At 36.1% G+C, this 25339-nt stretch overlaps 3 protein-coding genes across 5 annotated transcripts in view; 2 read left to right on the top strand and 1 right to left on the bottom strand.

The window, feature by feature from the left end:
* Window positions 1-12131, top strand: part of LOC107047847 — a 67204-nt gene extending 55073 nt beyond the window's left edge. Inside the window, exons 9-10 of the mRNA XM_015270710.1 lie at window positions 6741-6933; window positions 8015-12131. Coding sequence (XP_015126196.1) covers window positions 6741-6933; window positions 8015-8340 — 519 coding nt within the window. The 3' untranslated portion in view covers window positions 8341-12131. The remainder of the gene's footprint in view (window positions 1-6740; window positions 6934-8014) is intronic.
* A 6942-nt stretch (window positions 12132-19073) lies between these two features.
* Window positions 19074-22398, bottom strand: LOC107047183 (methylmalonic aciduria and homocystinuria type D homolog, mitochondrial). The gene is made up of 4 exons (XM_015269927.2): window positions 22176-22398; window positions 21540-22070; window positions 19966-20182; window positions 19074-19452 (listed from the first exon to the last, which is right to left on the bottom strand). Exons 2-4 carry the CDS (start codon window positions 22068-22070, stop codon window positions 19379-19381), a joined length of 822 nt encoding a protein of 273 aa, XP_015125413.1. The 5' UTR covers window positions 22176-22398; the 3' UTR covers window positions 19074-19378.
* Window positions 22399-22508: 110 nt separating this feature from the next.
* The window catches only part of LOC107047172, a 5950-nt gene continuing 3119 nt past the window's right edge, over window positions 22509-25339 (top strand). Inside the window, exon 1 of one of the 3 annotated variants that reach the window (XM_015269918.1) lies at window positions 22509-22841. Coding sequence is in view for 1 of the 3 variants with exons in the window: in XM_015269915.2 (XP_015125401.1) it covers window positions 23157-23340 (184 nt within the window). In the remaining 2 variants the exon portion in view is untranslated. Of the gene's footprint in view, window positions 22842-22929; window positions 23341-23598; window positions 23682-25339 lie in introns of those variants that run through there. The other 2 variants (XM_015269915.2, XM_015269920.1) reach the window with 2 other exon arrangements.

Raw genomic sequence — 25339 nt, 5'->3', positions numbered from 1 at the left:
TAATTTTGATCTCTCGACGAGCCTCAAATTCCCCTCAACCGTCTATCTATTGGTCGGCTCACCCTACCCTATACTCTCCTCAATTTTCCCGAATATTTTGCGTACAACCCAGACCATTCCACTTTATCTCTCACCTCTGATATTTTCTTGGAGTGTTTCTCCCCTTTCGATACGAAATTCCCGCAGAGGAATTTGATTCGCCGCAAGACAATGCAACACGGGGATCAATTGACTCTTTTCGCAGAGTAATCAAATATAAAATTGTGGTTTTCTTTCTGAGGGAAACAACAAATATGTAGGAGGGAGCAAGGACAATAGAATAATCTGTGTTATTAGCTCCTCCATTGTAGTTCATCATGTAATAAAGGTTTTTCTTATGTGTTTCTCCAGAGGGTGGAGGGGAGGGGCGAAGCGGAAGGGGAGTCTCATTGTTCTTCACCCCTGATTTAATCTCTCAGCAAAAATGAATGTCTGAATTTCACACACCTGTTGTAGACATTTTTCACACTAAAAAACATCTGAATAAAGGAAAATTCGTCTGAATTTCAGAAGAACAAGTGCGTCAACATCTTAATTCATGTTTAAAATTCAGACGAATCTCCATTTTATTCAAACGTTTTTTGGTGCCTGAAAAATGTCTACCAAAGGTGTGTGAAATTCAGAGATTCGTATTTGCTGCTGTGAACGCGAAAATTTACAAATTTTCAAGTGACTATTTCAGTGTGCATTTAAACGTTTCTGGATTATTATTTTTTTGTGAGATTGCCCTAGTGTTGACTGCCAACATTGCCCCAACATTAAAATGATTTCACATTGATTTTAAAATTGCTTTCAAGATTGTTTTCAAAATGAATTTTTGCAACAACAGATGAAGCTATCAATGAGAAGAATATTTTAAATCTCAATTGGATTCATTTAGACAATTATTTGTTCAGTTATCGTCGAAAAATGATTGGTCACATGCGCAGGCCAAAATCGATACGAGAGGCCAAAATTAGTTATCATGACTTGAAAAATTGGAAATTCCGGATTTGATGAATACAGAGAGAAAATTATTCGGTGAATTTCACCAACTAGTTGTTGAGAAAATGAATTACCAACCAGTTGTTGCATTTCAAGCACTATTTAATTAAAATTCAGAAAAACATTTTTCAATTCCATTCGACAACCATTTGTTAAGTTTTCAATAAACGTTCGTCGATTTATGTCGCGCCGTGCAATAAGTCGAGTTCTGCACGACTTGACATAAAATATTATAGAGCACTCGCTAATAAATTTCGTTTTCAACAAATGTGGGTACAGACCTCGCCTTCGGCTCGGCCTGTAAACTACACATTCGTTGAAAACGAAATTTGTACCCTTGTACTTTAATGTACTATTATTTGATGCATCAAATTCAACAAGGAATTGTAGATTATTGCGAAAAAATCTTCTAGGGGAGATATTGATCAATTGTCAAGATATAAATGATTGCGGGATATTGTTTCCAAATGTATATGTGCCCTTACCATCTAGTTTGCTGACAAACTTGATTGAATGGAATTGAAAAATTTTTCTGAATTTTAATTAATTAGTTGTTAAATTTATGTTTTCAACAATTAGTTGGTGAAATTCACCGAATAATTTCCTCCGTATACGATGCTGAATTTGTTGCTTGCATTCGGAAGCAATACGAAAAAATTCCTAATGATGCAGCATACTGTGATGTTTCTCCCATGAATTTATCAATTTTTAAACTTCTTTTTCATTACTTTTATTTTTCCCGAAACCCCTTAACGATTTCTCCCTTAATACCAAATCCGCGGCGTATGCGAGCGAGTGGTCGTGGCGGTGACAGAGGCTGGTACATCGGCATAACAGCACTCGGAGGTACGCTTCCCCGTTTTTGACCAGTCCCGATAGACTCGTTAAAATTTCAAGCGGTCCTCCGGCGCCCGCCGGGAGTCCGGCAAATTTTTTCCCGTTAACTTTTCAATTCTCATATTTATTTTCCGGGTAAAAGCTCTCACGGGTGGAATTTAAACAGAAAAATTAGAGTTCTCCGCAGAGGGTGTGGAATGTTTGACTAGCTAATGAATCCCAGTGATGAAAACTTTTTTCATCACTTTATTCACTCGTTGAGGTTGTACTTCGATGAACATCAATCAAGCAATATCAATTGCCGAAAAATATTATCCCCGAATAGTCACCGGACAGCAAATCACAATTCTTCGGGGTGAGTGGGCGTATACTTTTAATGCTGTTTCCGACTCTATAACGTCAAGATCAATCATTTTGTCAATAAGTCCGAGCTTCGAATTTAAACTTTCAACCCAGTTATGCCTGACAGATATACTACGGAGAATTTCCAATACAACTGAGAATGGTGGTCTAGTTGGTTTATCTCGGAGCTGATCCCGAACCATATCTATCTCTGGTGTACCCTCGGCAGAATTAGATCGGCAGTGGTGGCGTAATCCGGTATTACGATACGAGCGTGCGGCAAACTCCGGAGTTCGAGATAAATTGCAAGAATTGAGAGATAGTGGGGGACTTTCATGTGGAAAATTGGAGTATTCGTGGGTTGATCGTAACTTTTTTTGTTCCGTCACACAAAAAATGAGGAGGACACAGCTGCTACTGCTCGCATTCTTACAAAAAATTGGAATTCCAGGGAGAGTCACTAGTGATTAGTTATTGTTAACGAATGGATTTGGTTGGAGGCTGGAGTCTATTCGGTCTCACCAAATGTTCGTTCGTTAATAGTTAACAAATGCATATTTGGGGAGCCGTTTCACTCGACTTTCACCTTTCAGGTGAACCATTTGTTAACTATTGACGAATATTTATGGGGTCATATTCAACTCTACCATTCGCTAATAGTTAACGAATCTCGTTTGGAATAAATAAATTATTCTATCAGTGTGGCGAAGCGGGAAAACGGTTCGAGTCAACTTAGTCGCTAACTGAGTTTTTGGGGAATATCTCCGCATCTACACTGAGAGAAAAATATAATTCTTCTGACTATATTCCATCACCATCGAATTATAGTCAAAAAGTCCTCAACAATTTTTCATGGGTTACGGTAACTATGGCCGGAGAAGTAATTAGTACAATGGAATGTAGTCATTGCAACTATTTTATAGTTCTCCTCACAAGAGATTTGTCGTGGTTACTTTTGAACTTTGGTTAGTTCAACTGCATTTTGATTTGCAAAAATTACGGTTGTGAAGTTACTATAATGTTATGTGCCGCATATAAAAAAAATCGTATCGTTCACCAAAATGCCTCAACTATTTTCTTATTGTAAATCGAACTCAGATTTCAGATTTTGCTCTCAGTGTAAGGGAGGCGACCTTTTTGGAGAGCGAATCGCGAGCTGCGAAAAAGTCGGGGCAAAAGTTTGCTTTCTTGCCTAGATTTCGAGACATTCTTGGAAAAGTGGCCAGTAGTCAGAATTGAATTGAAAAACTGATAACATTTCAAGCTTCCGGTGAAATTCGAGCGATTTTAAATTGTTTTTTTTGAGAATTGACTTGAAAATTTCGTAACTTACTTGGATTTTCCTCATTTTTCCTCGTTTTCAATGAATATTCAATTGAAATTTACACTTTCTATTGATTTTGTCATAAAATTCTAAATGTATGATTTTTTATGAGAAGATTTTCTGAAATAACTCCGAGATTACTTTATCTCCGGGACATACCGTTAGGGACAAATTGAAATTTCATGGGCAGTTTAATAGTAACTTCCAGGAGAACGACATTAAATTCGATTTAGGGGGGGGGGGATAATCAAATTTCCAGTTTCTTAAAAAATGCAAGCAAATTCCAATTTTTTCCAGTAGCAGAGAGACGAGAAGTCATTAAATTATGTGGAACTTTCAGTCAATTAGAAATTCAACAAGGCTTTTTCCTGAATTTTCCGGACTTCCTGAAAAATTAAGTTTCATTTCCTGAAAAAATCAAGTATTTTATTGATTTCCAGAGCATTTGAACAGAAAATTAACNCAACTGCATTTTGATTTGCAAAAATTACGGTTGTGAAGTTACTATAATGTTATGTGCCGCATATAAAAAAAATCGTATCGTTCACCAAAATGCCTCAACTATTTTCTTATTGTAAATCGAACTCAGATTTCAGATTTTGCTCTCAGTGTAAGGGAGGCGACCTTTTTGGAGAGCGAATCGCGAGCTGCGAAAAAGTCGGGGCAAAAGTTTGCTTTCTTGCCTAGATTTCGAGACATTCTTGGAAAAGTGGCCAGTAGTCAGAATTGAATTGAAAAACTGATAACATTTCAAGCTTCCGGTGAAATTCGAGCGATTTTAAATTGTTTTTTTTGAGAATTGACTTGAAAATTTCGTAACTTACTTGGATTTTCCTCATTTTTCCTCGTTTTCAATGAATATTCAATTGAAATTTACACTTTCTATTGATTTTGTCATAAAATTCTAAATGTATGATTTTTTATGAGAAGATTTTCTGAAATAACTCCGAGATTACTTTATCTCCGGGACATACCGTTAGGGACAAATTGAAATTTCATGGGCAGTTTAATAGTAACTTCCAGGAGAACGACATTAAATTCGATTTAGGGGGGGGGGGATAATCAAATTTCCAGTTTCTTAAAAAATGCAAGCAAATTCCAATTTTTTCCAGTAGCAGAGAGACGAGAAGTCATTAAATTATGTGGAACTTTCAGTCAATTAGAAATTCAACAAGGCTTTTTCCTGAATTTTCCGGACTTCCTGAAAAATTAAGTTTCATTTCCTGAAAAAATCAAGTATTTTATTGATTTCCAGAGCATTTGAACAGAAAATTAACGGAATATTTGATTTTTCAATGACAAGATTTCCTGAAATTCCAGTGGAACTTGAACACGATAAAAATTTCCGAAATTTGGTACGGAAAATTCAGCCGAAAATGTTTAACAGTGTAATATAACATTTGCTCAATTCCAAAAATCAGAATTTTCGAGAAATTCGATTTAAGTTTCTGAAAAATTTGATTCAAACTCTCGGATAATTTTTTTATGCACTGTTAAAAATTTTTATCTGAAATTCCCGGTGCACTTTTTGGAAATTTTTATCGAATTTGATTACCACTGAAATTCCAACGAATGTCGTCATTAAAAATTCATGAATTTTGCTGAATTTTCAGTGAAACCTGAAATTTCATTTTTTTTCCAACAGTGTAATTCAATTTGAAGCCCGAAAGTCTTAACTTGTCGGCAGAGAATAGTAAAATACCCTGAAAACGGTGGAAAATACGCCAACACCAAATGAAAGTTTATTCTCTCTGCGCACGTGGTACTTTGCTTAGCATTGAACTACTCATTCGTACGTATCATCCAACGCATCAAATCCCCCGACGGCTGGATATTCCAGGAGATCGATTACTCAATTTCCACTGTGAGCTAACCCCTACTGGGATAAGAGAAATGTAAGGGCATCAAGACAAGACTAAAGGGGTGGGGGCGCGTCATTAGAGCCGTAGGGCAAGAATCCACAGCACAGCACTCTCCCTTGAGTGAGGGGTAATTCATTCCTACCCTGGATGCAGAACAAATTGCTCAAACCAGAATTGCAAGCTTTATTCTCGGTGAGTGGTGTAGCTTGTCAAGAGGGCTTTCCTCATAGCTACCTTTAGTAGTCTCCAGCTACTCGCAGGTTCCTTCTCTAGGCTACTTCTCCTCGCATTCCCGGGGGATCATAAATGCTGATATATTCGAGTTAGCGTATAAACGTTGCTTTCATGTTGAATTGTATATGTTGCTGGCTCTTGAGTTACCGTTGCTACGTGAGATTTTATGGGCTGAGATGCGGATGTTGTCTTTGCGGTTTATACTGATTTTGTCGAGGGTGATATACACGGGAGTAAACATGGATTGCCATTATATTATATGATCTAAGCAATTCTTGGCACAAGCGTTTTGTCGGCGGATGTCTGGGGACAATTCCAAGGAATTTTTTGTATTGAAAATTCACAATTTCGTAATTGTCGCAATAAAATGATTATTGAAATAATTAGTTATTGCCACAATTCACAATTTGATGAGAAATGGTTTATAAAAATTCGTAAAACTGAGGAAAATTGAGGGAAACATATTCCTGAATTTTCAATTGATGGAAAATTTTGCGGAGAATTCAGTGTAATTCGGAGAATTCGTGTCTTTTGTCTAAAAAATTCAGAATTGCATTGACTTTTCGGTGAAACCTGCAATTTCATAATTCTTTATCTTCCAGATCAAATTCAATGTTACTCTCCTGAAAACTACAAGTCAACTGTCCATGAAATTTCAATATTTTCCTAACACCGTACACTGTTAAAAATTTGGAAATTTTTATCAAATTTAATTACCACTGAAATTAATAATTCACAATTTAGTGGAAAAATCGAAGAGAACTGTAAATTTCAGTTCCATTTTTCCCTGAAAATGAATAGAACAACGGAAAATTCCGGTAAATATACTCTTGAATTTTCAGGGAAGTGACACTGAATGCGATTTAAGGGTAAAAAAAATCATGAAATTTTAGATTTCACTGAAAATTGAATGTATTCATATTTCAGTGAAACCTGAAATTTCATGATTTTTCCCCTAAATTGTATTTAATATCCCTCTCCTGAAAACTACTAGTCAACTGTCCATGAAATTTCAATATTTTCCTAACAAGATAGGGCATTCAAGCAAGTTGGGAGATTCCCATACAAAAATTAATCAATGGAAATAATTATTGTATCGTTTTTTGTTTGGTTTGCAGCCGGAAAATTGCATCTCCATGTACGAGCCACACGCCTACTGCGTCGTTTACTCAACAACCGACAGAACATCAGCGCGAGTAGCAGAGGAAGTTCTTCAATCATTATGGCGGGCTGACCACGTGTCAGCGAGAGCTGTGATTCTTGTGGGAAATAAAGCGGATCTCGTTAGAAGTCGAGACGTCGCCACCGAAGGTACGTCGAATTCACTTCAGGGGACCATAAACTTCAATTAAGAATGAGTCGGTATATTACGGTCAGTTTCGGCGATAACTGAAAGTGTAATTGTTTGAATGAATCCAATTGTGATTTAAAATCGTCTTCCAAACGCACTTCTTGATCGAGTTCGATGAGATTGATTGCATCATCTGTTGTTGAAAAAATTTATTTTGAAACCGCTATTCAGGGGAAGGTTTTCAGGGAAAATTTAAACGTTGGGACAATGTTGAATTGAATTAATTATTGAATTCAATTTAAAATACATCGTCATAGAAATTTCATTCGGAAGCAAATTGCGAATTTATAGCAAAAATATCTTGACTACGTTGTGACGAAAGCAATTTCCCATTTGTTTTCACCCCTATCATACGATATTTTATGATACTAATTAGAAAAGGGCAGTTCTTGGGCGCGAGAACGTATGAAAAAACCGGATAGAAATTTTCTATACGGATTGCGTATAGAAATTCTATAGGATTTCCGTATATGATATTCGGATATTTCTCTAGGAATTATTTCTATAAATAAATTTTTACATGAATTTTCGTTTTCTCCAGAGAAAAAACATCGAGAAATATCGCAACTCCATACGAAATGTTTCTATACATGTGGCAATGGGTCATATAGGATCAAACCCATAGAAATCCTACAGAAATTCTATACGCAATCCGTATAGAAAATTTCTATACAATTTTTTCATACGCACGGAGAGAAATTTTCAGTAAAAATTACAGAATTCACAGTTCCCTCACCGATTACGGAATCGACTCAGAAAATTTAAGTGACGGTATCGTAATTTTTCACAGGGGATTCAGATAAAAATTACGGAACGCTCTGGAAAAATTCTGAAACAGTTCCGTAAAATTTCCTACCACCACATTTCGCTCCGGAATTACGGAAAAGATACGTAATTTTTATTGAATATTTCTCTCCGTGCGTGAGGCGTGGAAAAAAGTTCCCTTTTCTTCACTTATATCATAAATCCAGTTATCTTTACTAAAGATTATATTGCCGGGTGGTTATTTGTAACGGCTATTCCTCTGATTTCATATTCAAGAGGGTAAATCCATGGCAACAGCGTACGATTGTAAATTCATCGAGACATCAGTCGGTATAAATCACAATGTGGACGAGCTTCTCGTTGGTTTATTATCACAAATACGACTGAAAATGGAGAATCCAGAGAGAACACGTGATTTGTTTCGCAAGAGATCACGGAAAACAAGGAGCAGATCGCCTTTGGGCTCTTGCTCCGAGAATAATTCACCCAAGAAGTATCGCGGTAGTCGCACCAGTGCCAGTCTCAAGGTAAGAAGTTTACTCGGTAAAGTGTGGGCAAGAGACAGTAAATCCAAGAGCTGCGAGAATTTACATGTACTTTAAGAATTTTCATTGCACTTTGACAATGGAAGACAACAATTAATTTAATCGATAGAAAAGTCAAACTGAGGGAGAAGTTATATCTGATTTTTTACAAAGACTGAAATTGTTGGGATGGAAATAATCATTCTGCCTCGACCGAAGTTAAGGGACAAGTAAATTGTGAGAGGAATGAATGAATGGTTGAGCTTGTGTCAGTGAAAAATTTAAGAAATTCGGATGATCCTGCCCTTCTATTCGCACTCGTAAACTGATTCTCATTTGGGAGTTTTTCCGAGTTTCTTTTCAACTTTTTGATTATAGTTTCAAGTTTCATGGGGGAAAATACACTTTGGCATTTACTTTTGCGCTCTGTTCTATTTCAATCCCCAATTGTGGGGTCTCCTGGGCATTCCTGGGAGCAGTAAAAAATTTCATTCAAACCCAATGTCCCGAGAAAAAGGGTGGGAATATTATTGCTGAACTAGTTTTTTTTATAGAGTATTGAAGCTACGCTGGAATTTTTTAATTTAAAAATGCAAATCAGTTGATATATTTCTTCAATGTCACAAGTTTTTGTTCGTAATTGTGAAATTGTGGGGGCGAGGCAGTTTGAGTTGAACTACCTGAAGGGGGTAGCATAATTAGAGGGGTAAGGGAACGCGGGGCAGAATGGACAGTTCAGATTTTTTTTGAAAAGGAATTATTCCATTTCATCAGCAACTGAATAGTGTTTCAACATTAAAAGAAAATTCTAAAGTGTCCATTGCCGGCTCTCGTTTCCTACATTCGTCGAGATTCAACACGAATTTGTGGATCGTTGAGCTTTAAAAATGACGTAGGATTAATATAATAATTCGAGGAAAAGATTTAAGAGAGGAAAGGTGAAAGGATACTGCACTGCAGCTGCGCAAAAACTACTCTCGTTAATTACGAAGTGAAATGAAAAGAACATTAAAACGTTTGAGCTGTATTTTTGAATCCCATTTCGAATACGCTTGGATCATAGCAATAGGTGAACTTACGAATTTAAGAGAAAATACATGAAATTATAAATTTTTGTCTCGTTGACACGATTATAAATCACAGTAGGACAATTTGTGGTAAATCTTGTATATCATTGTGCATAACTAATGGATAATTATCCGATGATATTTATTATAAATCCTTAGAGTGAAAATTTTACTCCTCAACGTTCGTGACCGTAACATGAATTTACACAATTTTTTACATTACGATTTTGTACGTTGAATCATGAAAAAAAAAGAGAAACAAATGAGTGGAAAATTTTTTAAAAAAGTGAACAAGTACATAGATATATCGAATCACTTGTACATCATCGAGAGGCGCGATGGCCGACGCTATATCATTTGAAACCTATTCATTTATCTTAAGTTCATCCCGATTATTTTCTTCAATGACAAATGAAAAATTGTTCAAAGTACACGTGAAACTGCTAGAGTAGTTCAATCGAGCTAATGTCTAATTCATTACCGGATGAATTAAATTGTTGGGTGGCAGGACAATTTATTGACACCCACACGAGGTCCATTAGATTATAAGTCGTTGATAAATAGCCAACTGCATAAATGCGTCGCGTATGTTGGGTCATTAAATCGATAATTTATTTTTTTTCGAGGGAAAATTCAAGGGGAAAAGTCGCCTGTTAATTCGATGAAAAACTCATTGGATGAAATTTTCAATTTATTTTCTGGAGAGATTGGAGATCATTCATTTCTCTCTGGTTTCCCGCTGAAGAGTGCATTCAATTAATATTTTGCGTGCGCTCTTTGCACTCTCCATTCCGCAATTATTCGGTTATCATGATATTTTCCACTTGAATTTTGTCTCTGTGAAAATGCAATCAGCAATCATAGTGCAATGGAACAACAGACAAGTACTTCGCACGATCGTTATTTCAGTGCTATAATTTTAACAGCAAGTGAGATTGAAAACAAATGTCTTTGCATTCAGCACAAAAAAAATTAAACCAAAAATATCTGGATGTTCAATACTCAAGTGGCCCCTTTGAAGAGAATAATCATCTCGTGTTCGAGTGTTACCTTGTTCTCCCCAAGACTGTCTAAGAACCTCTTCGAGTTCGCAATTATTTCCCAATCTCCATTATTACTCATAATAATCAGTAGAACAATTCATTTCTTTGAAGGAGAATTTTCATTGAAGAAACTATTTACTTGGGAATAAAAAGATATCTCTACTCGTTAGCATAAAGCTCGTAAATATAGAATTGTTATCTTATTTTACTTTAATTACGGAGATGTATGGCATTGAGTGGAATTTCAGACTCGGTCATTAATTATATCATTCGTAGGAGTGGCAAAAAAAATAATGAGACAAATAACAAAATGAAAAAATCTCCGATTCGTTGGATCTCACGTTTCATTACGTAAATTGCTATTTGATTAATGGAAACCATCAGCATTAATTATTAATGACATGAAAGCATGTCGAAAAAAGACTAGGAGAGCTAGGGGAAATGAATATCGAAATGAGCGAAACTAATTTACATGTTTCGATGATAAATGTCATAATCAAAATGTTGAATTATTCATAGAACTCTAGCGAATTTAAAGATTAAAGACAATTGAAATATCATTTTAATAGCGAATTATTTACGTTCGCATGTCCGTCGAATTTTATCAGCCAGGGAGATTTAGATTATATGAAATGATGATTGAATTATTGAATTTGTCTAGATGAAAAATCATGTTATTCTCTGTGTCCATACCAACTCGTTTTGTGTTCCTAAATAAATGATAAATAACAATAATAATAGTGAATAATGTCAAGGTAACGCCGAACTGTGTGAACAAAAAAAAATTAATGATAATTGATAAAGAAATCTCAAGTAACAAATAGCGTCGAAAAAATCATGACCGAAATGGCGCAAAGCTTTGACCAATGTTCCAATGAATTTTAGTACTCTAGGTGGGAGGATATTCTTAATAGTGAACTAATACGTACGATAAATTTTATTGATATATTAGTAGTCCAAGCGGACATTTTGCGTCATCGCGGAACAATTGAAACAATTAAATTGACAAAAATCAATCGTTTGAATAAACAAAATATAAACAAACATTGTCCGTAAGGAAATGGTGAGCGGAACAAGTAGTTATTATGAATTTCGATGATGTCGAAGCGAGAGAGTAATTTCTCGTGGAATTCGCATCATTTTTCAACAAACCCTTCCCAATGAAATTTGTGTGAATTATTGATAAATAAAAACGTGTGGAGAGTTAATAAAATCGATCAATCGTTTTGTTCTGCGTGAGGGATACATCTGCAATTCAAGGAACAATCCAAAATTTCATCGATTATTTGCATTCTCGCGTTCTTCGTATCTCGTTTCACACACGCTATCCATATCGTGGAATGAAACAATATGTACATTCATCTTTCAATGGCGCAAACCAGCGGAAGAATGGGAATAAATTTATTTGAATTTGTAGAGAACTGTTAATCAAGAGAAACGTACGATCAATTTCTCACATATTCGATGGCAAATAACAGAAATGAGAATTCAAAGTGATTATGAAATACCGATAATTCTCGTTTTTGTTTCTCCAACATAACATGCACTTATCTAACATTTTAAATTATCAAAAATGTCAAATTGTAAATCCACGGTGTCTGCACTATAAGAATATGGCCACAAATTATATATTGTATGAGATTACAGAACATTCCGAGAATACCCTTACTAGTGAGTAATGAACGATTGTATGATCCGTAATGTGTGATCAATTTTTTGTAGTCTATGTTGGATAATTTAAAAATTCATTGTTTTATAATAAAAGAAGGAGGAAAAAAATCAAAAGGAATAATGGGGTGTGTGTTGTCTATTCGTATTCTAGTTATTTCATTCCCCTCATGGAGAGTCGACGTCGTCAACCTTTTTATGGAGGCGCAATTGAGGGAGAAAAAATACACCAATAGGAATGCCACCTGCGTCCAATCGTAAAATATTTGTCAATTCCAATTCCTTCGTATATGTACTTTCAGTGATCGGAATGCTACGTATTGTGGACAATCGACAATAGCATATTCGCACGAACATCTCGGGGGCGATTATGCCTGACTGATTGACGGAATCTTGAGTAGTTGAGAGTAATAAAATAAGTCCTCCGGGAAAACTGAATTTTTCCCAAAATAAAACATCTCAATGTGGAAAAATAATTTACGGAGCTTTGCCGCAGAGAGAAATGTTCAGTAAAAATTACGGAACTCACAATTTGCTCACCGATTACGCAATCGACTCAGAAAATTTAAGAGACGGTATCGTAATTTTTCACAGGAAATTCAGGTAAAATTATGTGACAGTTTCATAAAATGTCCTACAACCACATTTCACTCTGGAATTACGGAAAATACGTTATTCTTATTGAATATTTCTCTCCGTGCGTTAAAAAATGGAAAATTATTCAAAACTGCAGAGAATTCTCTAGAAAACTCGATTAGATTCGTAATTATAATTCTTGTTATGACACTAGGCCCGATAAAACGCGACTCTGACCTCGCTTCGCTCAGTTAGATCGCGGTTTTCGAGCCCAGTGGCATGAAATGTTGTATGTCACTCGGCGATAAAACCTGACTTATGTGATTATAGTCCCCGCCTTGGGCTCGGATTATAAAGTCACATTTGTCAGATGATATTTTTATCTCCTGATGACGCAATATATTATTTTGTCACATTTGTGATGAATGTGACATTATAATTATACTAGGGGGCTACGCCCCCCCTCGCTCCGCTCGCCAACTCCCATATGACCCTCATGATCCTTATTCTTACCCTTGTGACCCTCATTATACCTCTCGTGACCCTTCATTTCTGACCCTTAATTTTGAAGTCTTAATTTTGAGCACTAAATTTTCATCAACAAAAGTCGATTTGGATTTTTATAATATAGAGAGATGAGTGAGACAATACTTTTATCGCCGTGTGACACACAATATTTCATTCATACATTATTTTAGTCGCTTCGCTCGGTTCTACGGAGATCTCTTCATAACCGTTTAGGTTTTTTGATGATGACATGTTGAAAAATAATTAATCAACCCCGGGTCTTCCGTCAAAATCAACATTTCCAAGATAATCAAAGACTAAATTCTCAATTTTTTTCATTAAATTTGAAAAGTCAACAATTTTTTTTACACGATATCGTTCCGTTATTTATTTACGAAAGAAAAATGTTGAAAAACGATATTGATATTTCACAACATTTAACTTGAGTGATAATTAGATATGATTTTTTGCAATTATTCAGGCGCCAGTAAGTTTACAAATTTAAAACAAACCAACGAAAAATCACGAGAAAATGCAGTAGATTGAAAAGTGAATTAATTTTCTGATAAGCCCCCGAGCGTAATTACACATTCATTACAAAGTACAAAATTACCCAGAGTGCAGAAGGCTCGATTCGTCGTTGAGTTTTCGGAAACAAGGAGAAACTTTTCATTCGCCATGACACGAGCCAAAAAGACAAGGACAATGACGGCCGCATTGCAAAACTAGTTTTAATTGTTTTTCAACTCTACTAATGATTCACTGCGGAGTTGAACTAAAAAGTGTGAGAGAGGGACAGGAAATTGTGAGTTAGAACGGGGTTAAGACCTCAGGGAGGGTGTAACTCTGTTAATCCTTTCTCTCAGTCTTGCAATTGGCTCCTACCCAAACGAGAAATACCCCTCCAAGCAAACTCACCTCTTCTCGCCCGCTCGTTAACTCCAACGCAATTCCCCACTCCCATTATCTATCACTTTTATATTCTCCCATACACGAGTCTTTAATGGCTTTTTAACAATAATATGCTTATGTAAATTGTAAAGGTCGACGTCAACCTCGAAATAATGGACCCTCTCTGGAATTTGCGAGAATTAATGAATACAAAAAGTGAACATCGAACTTTTGCTTCGAAAAAAAGTTCTCCCTCAACCGCGGAACCAACTTTAAACGACAACATTTGTCTCCTGAACAGTTGAAATCAGTGGCCCGTAACGCTTAAACCGCACACCAATGGTAAATTGTTGGTTTCATTATATTCTGAAGACGAGTAAATTCCGTTGATCATTCAGACGTAATTTTGAAAAAAATGATTTAAAAACTTGAAGAATTAATATATGAATGGAATTTTCATTCATGTCGATGGACAGGGGGGCAGTACCTCCGTTTGAGATAAACAATGATTAACTTCTATCGATTCATTAGCGTATAATTAGAAAAAAACTTTCGGGACATATTCACATGGATACGAACACGGTTTGAAAATTGCATTTTCGGACTTTTTCGATCATAATGGGTTGATCTTTTTTATGTTCTCCCGTACGTGAGTTTTTAATGGCTTTTTTACCGATAATGTGCTTATGTAAATTGTAAAGGTGGACGTCAACTTCGAAATAATGGACCCTCTCCGGAATTTTCAAAAATTAATGAATACAAAAAGGCACCATCGAACTTTTACTTCGAAAAAAAGTTCTCCGTCAACCGCGAACCCAACGTTAAATGACAACCAATGGTAAATTGTTGGTTTAATTATTTTCTGAAGACGAGAACATTCTGTTGAACATTCAGACGTAATTAAAAAAAAATGAATCAAAAACTCGAAGAATTAATGTATGAATTGAATTTTCATTCATGTCATACACACATAGATACGAACACGGTTTGAAAATTGCATTTTCGGACTTTTTCGATCATAATGGGTTGATCTTTTTTATGTTCTCCCGTACGTGAGTTTTTAATGGCTTTTTTACCGATAATGTGCTTATGTAAATTGTAAAGGTGGACGTCAACTTCGAAATAATGGACCCTCTCCGGAATTTTCAAAAATTAATGAATACAAAAAGTCACCATCGAACTTTTACTTCGAAAAAAAGTTCTCTGTCAACCGCGAACCCAGCGTTAAATGACAACTAATGGTAAATTGCTAATTATTTTCTGAAGACGAGAACATTCTGTTGAACATTCAGACGTAATTAAAAAAAAATGAATCAAAAACTCGAAGAATTAATGTATGAATTGAATTTTCATTCATGTCATACACACATAGATACGAACACGGTTTGAAAATTGCATTTTCGGACTTTTTCGATCATAATGGGTTGATCTTTTTTATGTTCTCCCGTACGTGAGTTTTTAATGGCTTTTTTACCGATAATGTGCTTATGTAAATTGTAAAGGTGGACGTCAACTTCGAAATAATGGACCTTCTCCGGAATTTTCAAAAATTAATGAATACAAAAAGTCACCATCGAACTTTTACTTCGAAAAAAAGTTCTCTGTCAACCGCGAACCCAACGTTAAATGACAACCAATGGTAAATTGTTGGTTTAATTATTTTCTGAAGACGAGAACATTCTGTTGAACATTCAGACGTAATTTTAAAAAAATGAATCAAAAACTCGAAGAATTAATGTATGAATTGAATTTTCATTCATGTCATACACACATAGATACGGACACGATTTGAAAATTGCATTTTCGGACTTTTTCGATCATAACGGAAATCATCTTTGAATCATCTTTGTCATAATCTCTCGTACATGAGTCTTTAATGACTTCTGAACCATAATATGCGTATGTAAATTGTAATGGAATTTACGAAAATTATTAAAGACCAAAAGTCACTATCCAACTGTCCTCCCAAAAAAAGTGGCCCCTCCACCGCGGCCCCAACTTTAACCGACATTTGTCTCCTGAATAGTTCAAACCAGTGGCTCGGAACGTTTAAATCCCACACCCACGCTGAATTATGGGTTCAATTCTGTTTTGCAGACAAAAGCGTTCGATTGGAAAAACTCCAAAACTTTAACTTAAACGATGACAAAGTTTTCATTTAAGATAAAAAAATATTGATCTAAGAAATCGAATTTGGGGCATTTCAAAGTGTAAGACTGGAGATATATACCAATAAAATCCCATTTTCTAATAATATGTGTGCCTCCATTCGAAAAGAGCCCACAGCGTCGATTTTATTTTCCGAGATATTCCCGTTTTTGGCTCGGAAATTCTCATTTAAATAAATTATAAATTATTTTCTTTAAGATTCTCTAGCGTCGGGCTTCAAATGTGCGGAATATTATCGATGCGAATTGTAAATAATGGGACCTCTCTGGATTTTGCAAAAACTAATGAATACAAAAAATCGCTATCCAACAGTTCCGTAGAAAAAAGTCGTCGCTCCACCCCGCACGCACTTTAAACGACAACATTTCTCTTCTGAATAGTCGAAATCAGTGGCTCGTAGCGTTTAATCTCCACATCAATGGTAAATTGTTGGCTTAATTCTGTTCTGCAGGAGAATACGTTCGACTAGTTTCCGAACGGAAACATTGAGTATCCAGATGTAGATTGGGAGTGTCGAGGGTGGGGGAGTGCTCTGAGGTCTGAGTATCGACATCATAATAGTTATCAGCTTGCCAACAGTATCCCACTATGACAAGCAACAGCAATTCAATTCGCAACAATAGGTGAAAACCGACAGGATACGAGCCACTGTAGCTTATGGATGCAACGACGTTTCCGTGATAATACCACACTGCCTTAGCATTCTAGCATCCCCTAAAATTCTCCCCCCCATCTGTCGAGGCTGTAGTCCAGATTTACTATCCTCCTACGACTACGATGTCCGAGGCTTCCTGTTGTTCTGTCCTCGTACGTAGGGAAACGTGGGCCATAAAAAATCCATTTATGATCCATAAAAACTCTGGGTCAATCCAGAAAGCCCATGTTAAGCCCAGTTTTTTATGGTTTCTCATAGAAATGCGTGTACGATTTTTAACGGATGAAAGAAACTTTTCCTGTCATTTTTAACATCAGCCCCTCAGCAATTATATTCAGCTGTTCGTCACAAAAATTTAATGGCTTTTCCCACTCGTTGAACAATTTTCATCCCTCAATACGCATTTTGATCGTTCGGCCACAGGCTTCATCGTCCAACAGTGAAATATCAAAATATGGTTTTCTGTTTGAGGAATAAAAATGTTTCAATCATAATAAATTGGCTTGTACACTGAATCCCTCTTTATAAAACCACAGATATATTTTCTGTATGTGAGAAATGTTTCAATGATTACCATCAGGGTGCGACGAAAAATCGATAAGTTTTAAAATCCTTCGGGGCATTTTTTAAATCAACCCGTGAGGAATTATATTCAGCTGTCCGCAGCAAAAATTTAATGGCTTTTCCCATTCGTTGAACAATTTTTATCCCTCCATACGCATTTTGTTCGTTTACCAGTGAAAAATGAAAAATATAGTTTTCTGTTTGAGGAATAAAAATATTTCTGTCGTAAACAATTGGCTTGTAAACTAAACTTCATTTTATAAAATCATAAGTCCATTTTCATCTGCGAGAAACATTCTCTAATTATTCCTATCAGAGTGGGAAGAAAAATCGATAAGTTTCAAAATCCTCCCGAGCATTTTTAAAATCAACACGTGAGAAATTATATTCAGCTGTCCACTGCAAAAATTTAACGGCTTTTCCCATTCGTTGAACAATTTTCATCCCTCAGTACACATTTTGTTCGTTCAGCCACAGGTTTCGCCGTGCAAAAGTGAAAAATGAAAAATACAGTTTTCTATTTGAGGAATAAAAATGTTTCAGTCGTAAAAAATTGGCTTGCAAACTGAACCCCATTTTTTGAAACCACAAATAAATTGTGGTATTCAATTAAGTAATAACTCGTGACTAATCGAAGGGGCGTATTTATTGACAGGTCTGCAGAATCAATCGTAAAATCATGGAAAGATGAATCCAACATGAAGTTATTCCCAAACATTAGAGAATGACAATCAACTTTCTTCAATTTTACAAAAGAGGGGAAGAGGATAGATTGAGCCATTCAATTCCGTAACAACATTCCCACCCTGTGGGAACCATTCTCCGTTGGGGCATTTTTGAAATCAACCCCTGACAAATTATATTCAGTTGTCCACCGCAAAAATTTAACAGCTTTTCCAATTCGCTGAACTATTTTCATCCCCCAATACGCATTTCGACCGTTCAGCCACAGGCTCCATCGTGCAACAGTGAAAAATTAAAATATACTTTCTATTTGAGGAATAAAAATGTATCATCCATAAAGTATTGGTTTCCAAACAGACCCCCATTTTATGAAACCACAGATATATTTTTAGTATTCGAGAAAACATTCCCCAATGATTCCCATCAGAGTGGAACGAAAAATCGATGTTTCAAACTCCTTCGGGACGTTATCTCACGTGAAAAACCCTGAACACTTGATTTGCGGTTTGTTTTTTACCCAACATTTTTTTTTCTATTTCCCCAAGCTCTAGTCGCTAGATAGCTATCGGCCCCCTCCCTCCTGCATTGAACCGATTACCGTTTATCACTCCTGAGTAATCGAGACCAAGCCTATCGATAAACGTTATTAAGTTGTAACGGTCTAGCGGACGTATTCAGTGTGGATCAGACAACAACTTGTCTCTCTTACAACTCCCTTTTATTCCTTTTTCAACTGCAATTTCATTTTTTTTCCATCTCTCCCCAGTGAAATTGAATTTCACGAATGAAAACCGAGGACATTCACAAGCCAACACTGCCTGTCTGCCTTCAATTGGCTGGCAATACCATCAAATACACATTGGATCAATAAAATCCAAGTGTCCAACGTTTCGTGGAGATAAAATGAATATCTGAGGTATCATTGTTATGGTCTCGGGGATGTGATTACGATTATATTGACGCTATTTCAGGATCGCCGTGTCCAACTTCATTCAGGATAAATTTTTATTTGAACGTCGTGGAAAGGAGAATTCAAGTTGGGTGACATATCCGTAAAATGGGGGCACATTAAAGAGTAGTGCTGCAGTCGCAGGAAAATTCAAAGTTCTAGGTCTAATTTCCAATAGTATATTGCTCTCGCAGGATAATGCATCGTTAATTCTGTTGGATATTACAATGTGAGGGCTATTGGTTTTAGTTTTGAATCCAGAAAAATAGTTTATACACTCCTATTATTTTTTATACACTGTTTTCCTAGTGATGCATTTGACGAGGCAAGGAGAGTCTCTTCGTCAGTGGTCGGACAAGCCTTGCATCACATCGCGAAGGAACTCAGTACTCGATGGGGCAGTTGTGTAGAGGCTTCCTGCAATTTGAAGAGAACAAATGTTGAGAAGTGAGAATTGAGAATACGAATGGACATTAGGGTTCTTAAACGTCCCTTTTCCGATTTTTTTACTGTTGCGCTAGATCATCTCCACACAATGAAAAAAAATAATAAAAATCAAATAACATCCGATTTTAACTGTCTTTGTATTTTATTTGTTTCCCGCGGCTATTATATAGCGAAAAATATTAAATTTTGGGTGTTTATTGAACATTAGAAGTACCATCTCAGTAAATTTTTTATTTTCAATTTTTCTGAGACGCAAGTAATTTCACTTTAATTTAATAATGACATATATTATACTTACCGTGTGGAAAAAACATTGTATCTGATAACAAGGTTGTCAATGTTGTCAATGTTCCATGTGCAAAAACATTGGAAATAAAAATAAAAATTTCCTGAGATAGTAGTTTTAATGTTTAATAAATACTTCAAATATTTAAAAAAGTTGGGAAGGAGACGTTTAAGAACCACCCCACTGGAGATACATACCAATGAACTGTGATCCACTGTTTTCATACGATATGAGTTTGCATGCGTTTTTTTTATCGACTTTAAATCCCAAACAACGGAAACGCTCGTCAGTCTTGTAGAGTGTACCGTTTTTGTAGGGATTGAGATAAGGCTGGCCACTGAATGGGTTTATAAAATCTGCCCAGTATCCAAACATTTTCAATTTCGTGCAGATGTCAGAGGCCGCTAGGAGGAACTGCAATTTGACAGGTTTGATGCAAAATTTGAGAATTTAATGCACTGTTAAAGGAAAATTGAAATTTCGAGGACAGTTTGGTAGGAGTTTTCAAGGGGATGACATTGGATTTTATTTAGGGGGACAAAATCATGAAAGCTTAAATTTCAGCGGAAATTCAATGAAATTTCAAAATTTTGAGCAGGAATATTTAGTATCAAGTATTTAGTCCCAAATCACGTAGAATTTTCAATTAATTAAACATTTGAGAATTTATTCCCGTGAACGTTTCGGATTTCTATTCATCTTTGTGGAATAATTCAACAATTTCCATCAAATTGTCCATTAAATTTTAAATTTTCAATGACGAAATTCCTTGAAATTTCAGTGGAATTGTGATGTGATAAAAATCTCCATAAAATGTATCAGAAATCTGAAAGAAATATTGATATTTACTGAATATAATCAATGATTCACCAGAGACATTCATATAAAATTCAATAGAATCGATTATCTCGTCATTATTACAGGAACCCTTAAAGAATTATTAATATTCTTTCGTCCATCCATAAACGACAAACTCAGACTGCTGAATATTCGAGGAATAATCAATCTTCTACTGACAATTGATGATTAATCCGATATCCGCACGAAAGTTTGATAGTCTCATCATGATTGAATAGCCGCGGAGATTCTCGGTAGTGACGTGGTAAAACGTCAAGTAGATTTTATCGCATTAGTAGTTGTTGCACGATTTTCAGTAAAAAAATCAAAATGAGTGAAAGAATAGATTTTCAAGAAAAAAAATAGTGCCAACGTTCTCGTCAATTTGCATTATTCATTCCGATCACAATCAACGATCGTTACGATGCTTGATTATTGCTTATAACAAACTTGAACGAGTGCCAAATTATTCATTCTTGGATTGTGATCCAAAAAAATATATATGGAGAGAACTTTATTTACGGTTTATTGTTAGTGTCTCTCAAAGGTCCCTGATTCTTCCATTAAATTCATCAATCTGAAGATGAAAACGTTAATTAATTACGTAGAAAACAGTTTTATTTGTAAATTAATAGATGAATATCTTCCGATTCTCATCTGCACAGTTACAAATTTGTGTAAAACGACAAGTAGATTTTCTGTCATGAGCAGTTTTTGCATAATTTACCATGAAAAATCAGAATGAGTGAAAAAATTTGATTTTCGACCACTACAACACTAAATTATTGCTCATAACAAACTCGAACGAGTTCCAAATGATTAATTCTTGAGTATTATTGAGGATCTGTTGTTATTATCTCTCCAATTCCCCTGATTCTGTCATTAAATTAACCAATGTAAAATAAAAACATTCATTACCACCAAAAAAACTTACAAATTTAGCTAATCTCTCAGTCTCAGTTTCTTTGCTCCACCTGGCCATCCTGGGGTTGAGTTTCTGAGTAATCGTGACAATAGTGAGCTGTGGTGATGCAGCTTCCACACACCCAGGAAACAGCTCCAGAATTCCTTTCCTCAGTAATATTGGGCACTCCTGCGCCACACAGTGTAGAACAGGCTCATCATTATTCCTACTAGTTTTCACATCCCTCTGATTCTTATCATTCCTCTCCTCATCGTCGCTGCATATCACTATTGACCGTGTCTCGACTTGAGCTGTTGTGGACTGATCCAGCCACCCTGGGCCCGTGCTGCCTGGCAGATAGAACCTGAACCCCCTGGGCCCAAACAGCTCCCAATTTGGATTCGCATCGAACTCATTATTCTCGATATCTGCATTAATCCCATCCGATTTTATCAGTTTATACGAACTCGTGCTTTTCGCTGACCTGCGAGAGTATTTCGCCTTCAATATCAGATTGACAGGTCTTAGGTAATCCTTCCGAAGTATTTTAACACAATTCATCTGTGAAAACGAAGAGAAACAGGTTAGGATCACAGAGAAACCTTTAAAAAATATAATGAAGAAAAATGTGAATAAAAAATAATTTGGAAGACAGTAAACCCTCACCTCCAGTTTTCACGATCTCACATGCTTGTTAAAAACACTTGTATTTTATCCAACAACACTAGATACTTGTGATGCTGTTGATTGCCAGCAACACTGGCTAATGTCATTCGAATTCACGTAGTCCATATGTGACGTATGCACTTATCGTATATTCAACGATTGCAAGAATAAATTGCTGATGAAAGAAAAAAATAATTTACTTTCTCGAAATTACGCTATCCGCGACATCTGCTATCGTGCCACTGACACTCTCCATTTTTTAATTCACGAAAAGTCCCAGAGATGACGCCACAACGATGAGGATTTCCTCAGTCTTGGCAATTACTTCGCAATAGAAGGAAAGTATTTGGTAAAATTCAACTGCAATTGAACGGAAAATTCGCTGAAAAAGTTTTGGTATCGCGATTACATTTACAATTGATCGAGTTCCCGCAATTCCGAAGTTCTGCGCGCGCATGTGTTTGCGATCCACCATTTTGCATCGTCTGGGGGAGAACAGTAGCGTAGGAAAAGTTGCGGGCCCATTCTTTGTCATTCTCCGTCTTGTATCTCCGGTTTACGAGTATTAGTGCAGTTTAGTTGGTGACAATTACCACTCAGCGTGAAATTCTGGTTAATTGGAAGAGGAGAATGATAGGAGGTGTTGCAGGCGACACGGTGTACCTGGTAAGTACCCAAGAATCTCGATAATTAGCGATAACTCGGGGATTCGGTGCGAGAGCGACGCCACTGTGACGCGTGTGCAAGTCACCTCCATTTTCCTCCAGAAGCCTCAAAGCCCCAAAAAGGAACGCCACTCCACAGCCATTTTGCTAGGGAGTTAGCTTCGCTAGTAGCAATTACGGCTAGTCGTATTTTCAATCTCGGGAAAAACAACTATTTGGTGATTTTGTGTTTATCAATTTTTTCTCTTGGATATTTTCGGTTCAATTTCGTGGAAAAAGTTATAGTTACGAGATAATTCGCTGATTTGTGATAATCATGGATGAAATGGAGAAGGAGGGTATGACGGTGGAAATAATTGATGGTAATCAGACCATACTTGCTGATGGTATATTTTCAATACCGCCGAAACTCACACCAACTGGTAAAATAAGTCACGCTAAAACACGTGTGTATACGCAAAGATACAGAAAAGAGTGGGAACAAATGCCGGATTTCAAAGGTAATGATAATTTGGTGGAATCATTTGATTTTGCATGCTGCATGAATTACGCACATTCGAATTATCCGGAATGGTTTTAGATTAATTGTATAGTGTGGACCTAGTGCGGAAAGTGATGTTTTTGACATTTGACGTGCACATGCTATTTTTTAAGGTATATCCCTAGAAAACACGTTTTTCTTAAGATTGTCCCCATGTTTTTTATCGATAATGTTTGTAATAGTCCCCAGCTATTTAAACAATGCAAATTAGCTGTGCTACGCAGTTTAGGAGATGATAAATAATCAAAGGCGAGCTTCTCAAATAAAGGACTCTTATCCAAAATAAAAGAACCTTACCAGGTAATTCCGCTCGTGGGCACGATCCCCTTATTTTACCTCCTTAGGTTAAAAATCTATTATTTCAAAACGTCTGCAACGGAAAGTTTATATTTTATTTTCTGATGAGCGGGAGAAAAGTGGATAGGGGAGAGTGGGGTAAAACTGCCTCTTTTGATTTTTTCAAAAATGTCAACAGCTCATTCAATTTGAAATGAAATGGAATTTTTTTTTTCCATGGAAAGTACACTTCTTCCCCTTTAGAGTGAGCCTAGACTGATCTCAATTGATGAATTTGTTTGAGAGTTATGAGAATCACAAGAAAGTTAAAAGGGGCCGTTTTACCCCATTCTCCCTTACTTTTCGCTCAAGGGTGAAAAGTTGTTCCTGGGGGAAAAAAATACTGACATTCCGCCTTTGGGCGGACACTAATCAGTACTTTTTGCCCGAGAGAAAGAATTTTGTCTCTATAAGCTAGGGAGGTTAAGGTATATATCAAGATAATACCAACCAAAAATTTATCCTCCAAATACCCCTCGAGCTTCAAAATGCATCGGGTATTTCACTCAACCTTTCCTGCAAACAAATGATCGTGTCAAGTTTTGTAGGGAAATCCCTCGCGCTATCGGGAAATACCCGATCATTCTGAAGCTCTCGGGGTATTACTACAGATAATACCATCCGATGGATCTTCGGAAAAAATTCTAAATGACTTGATTTATTGCATTCTCACAACTTATTAAGTTTTTCTATCCTCATATGTTGTTAATTAAGGCAACAATGACTGTTTGAACCATATAAAAAGTTATTTGTTAATTAATTGTTCGAATCAAATAAATGATTTCATAAGATTTCCATTTTTTAAAGTTGAATATCGCTGAAAGTACTATAAAATTTGACAAAAAATTCACAGTGTTCGTAATTTATCAGTCTACCACGTATTCGTTTTTTAAGAACATCGTAAGACCGTAGAGTGTGAAGTATTCGCTTTCCTCCCGCTCATCGAAAAGCAAAATCCAATCTTTCCTTTGCAGAAGTGTTAAAAAACAGCATTTGCACTTCGAGCGCGGAAAACATGACTAAGCCGTTGGCGCGCAATATCCTATTATCCTACAACATTTGAACAGTAGCATGAAACATTTTGGTGCCTGATAAATAAAAATCGATCGATTTGCACGCAAGTTATGTGAAAGAAACGGAAAAGCATGAAAATAAATTCTGAAAAAATGGGATAGTTTTCTCAGTTTCCTTCACTTTCTATAGGTTGCGGGTCATGGGTTGACCGATTTGTCATGGAGTGCCCCGTAAACTGTCTTCAATTATATTAAGGATGTTCTACACCCTTTCTGCCAATATTCACGTTTTTTTAATTTTTCTGGCAAACTTATGATGGAATTGACGTGAAAAAATATAACGTTTTTGCGTTTTGTCATTATTTAATGACTGACGAAATTTTAAGGCGGTGCGAACATTTTCCTGCGTTTTCTCTAAACTTTTAAAAAGAATCACAAAACTGTAGAAAAAACGCATGAAAATTATCGCACCACTACGCAACTTCGTGAGCCATTAAAGAATGACAAACCACAAAATCGTTATATTTTTTCACGTCACTCCCATCGATAATTTGCCAGAAAAATGAAAACAACGTCAATTTTGGCTAAAAGGGTGTCGAACATCCTTAA

The sequence above is a fragment of the Diachasma alloeum genome, unplaced genomic scaffold (assembly GCF_001412515.2).
Source record: "Diachasma alloeum isolate Michigan unplaced genomic scaffold, Dall2.0 Dall_scaffold_00183, whole genome shotgun sequence".
NCBI lineage: Eukaryota > Metazoa > Arthropoda > Insecta > Hymenoptera > Braconidae > Diachasma > Diachasma alloeum.
Note: the sequence above shows the minus strand (reverse complement) of the source record. Positions and strands in the feature narration are given on the sequence as shown.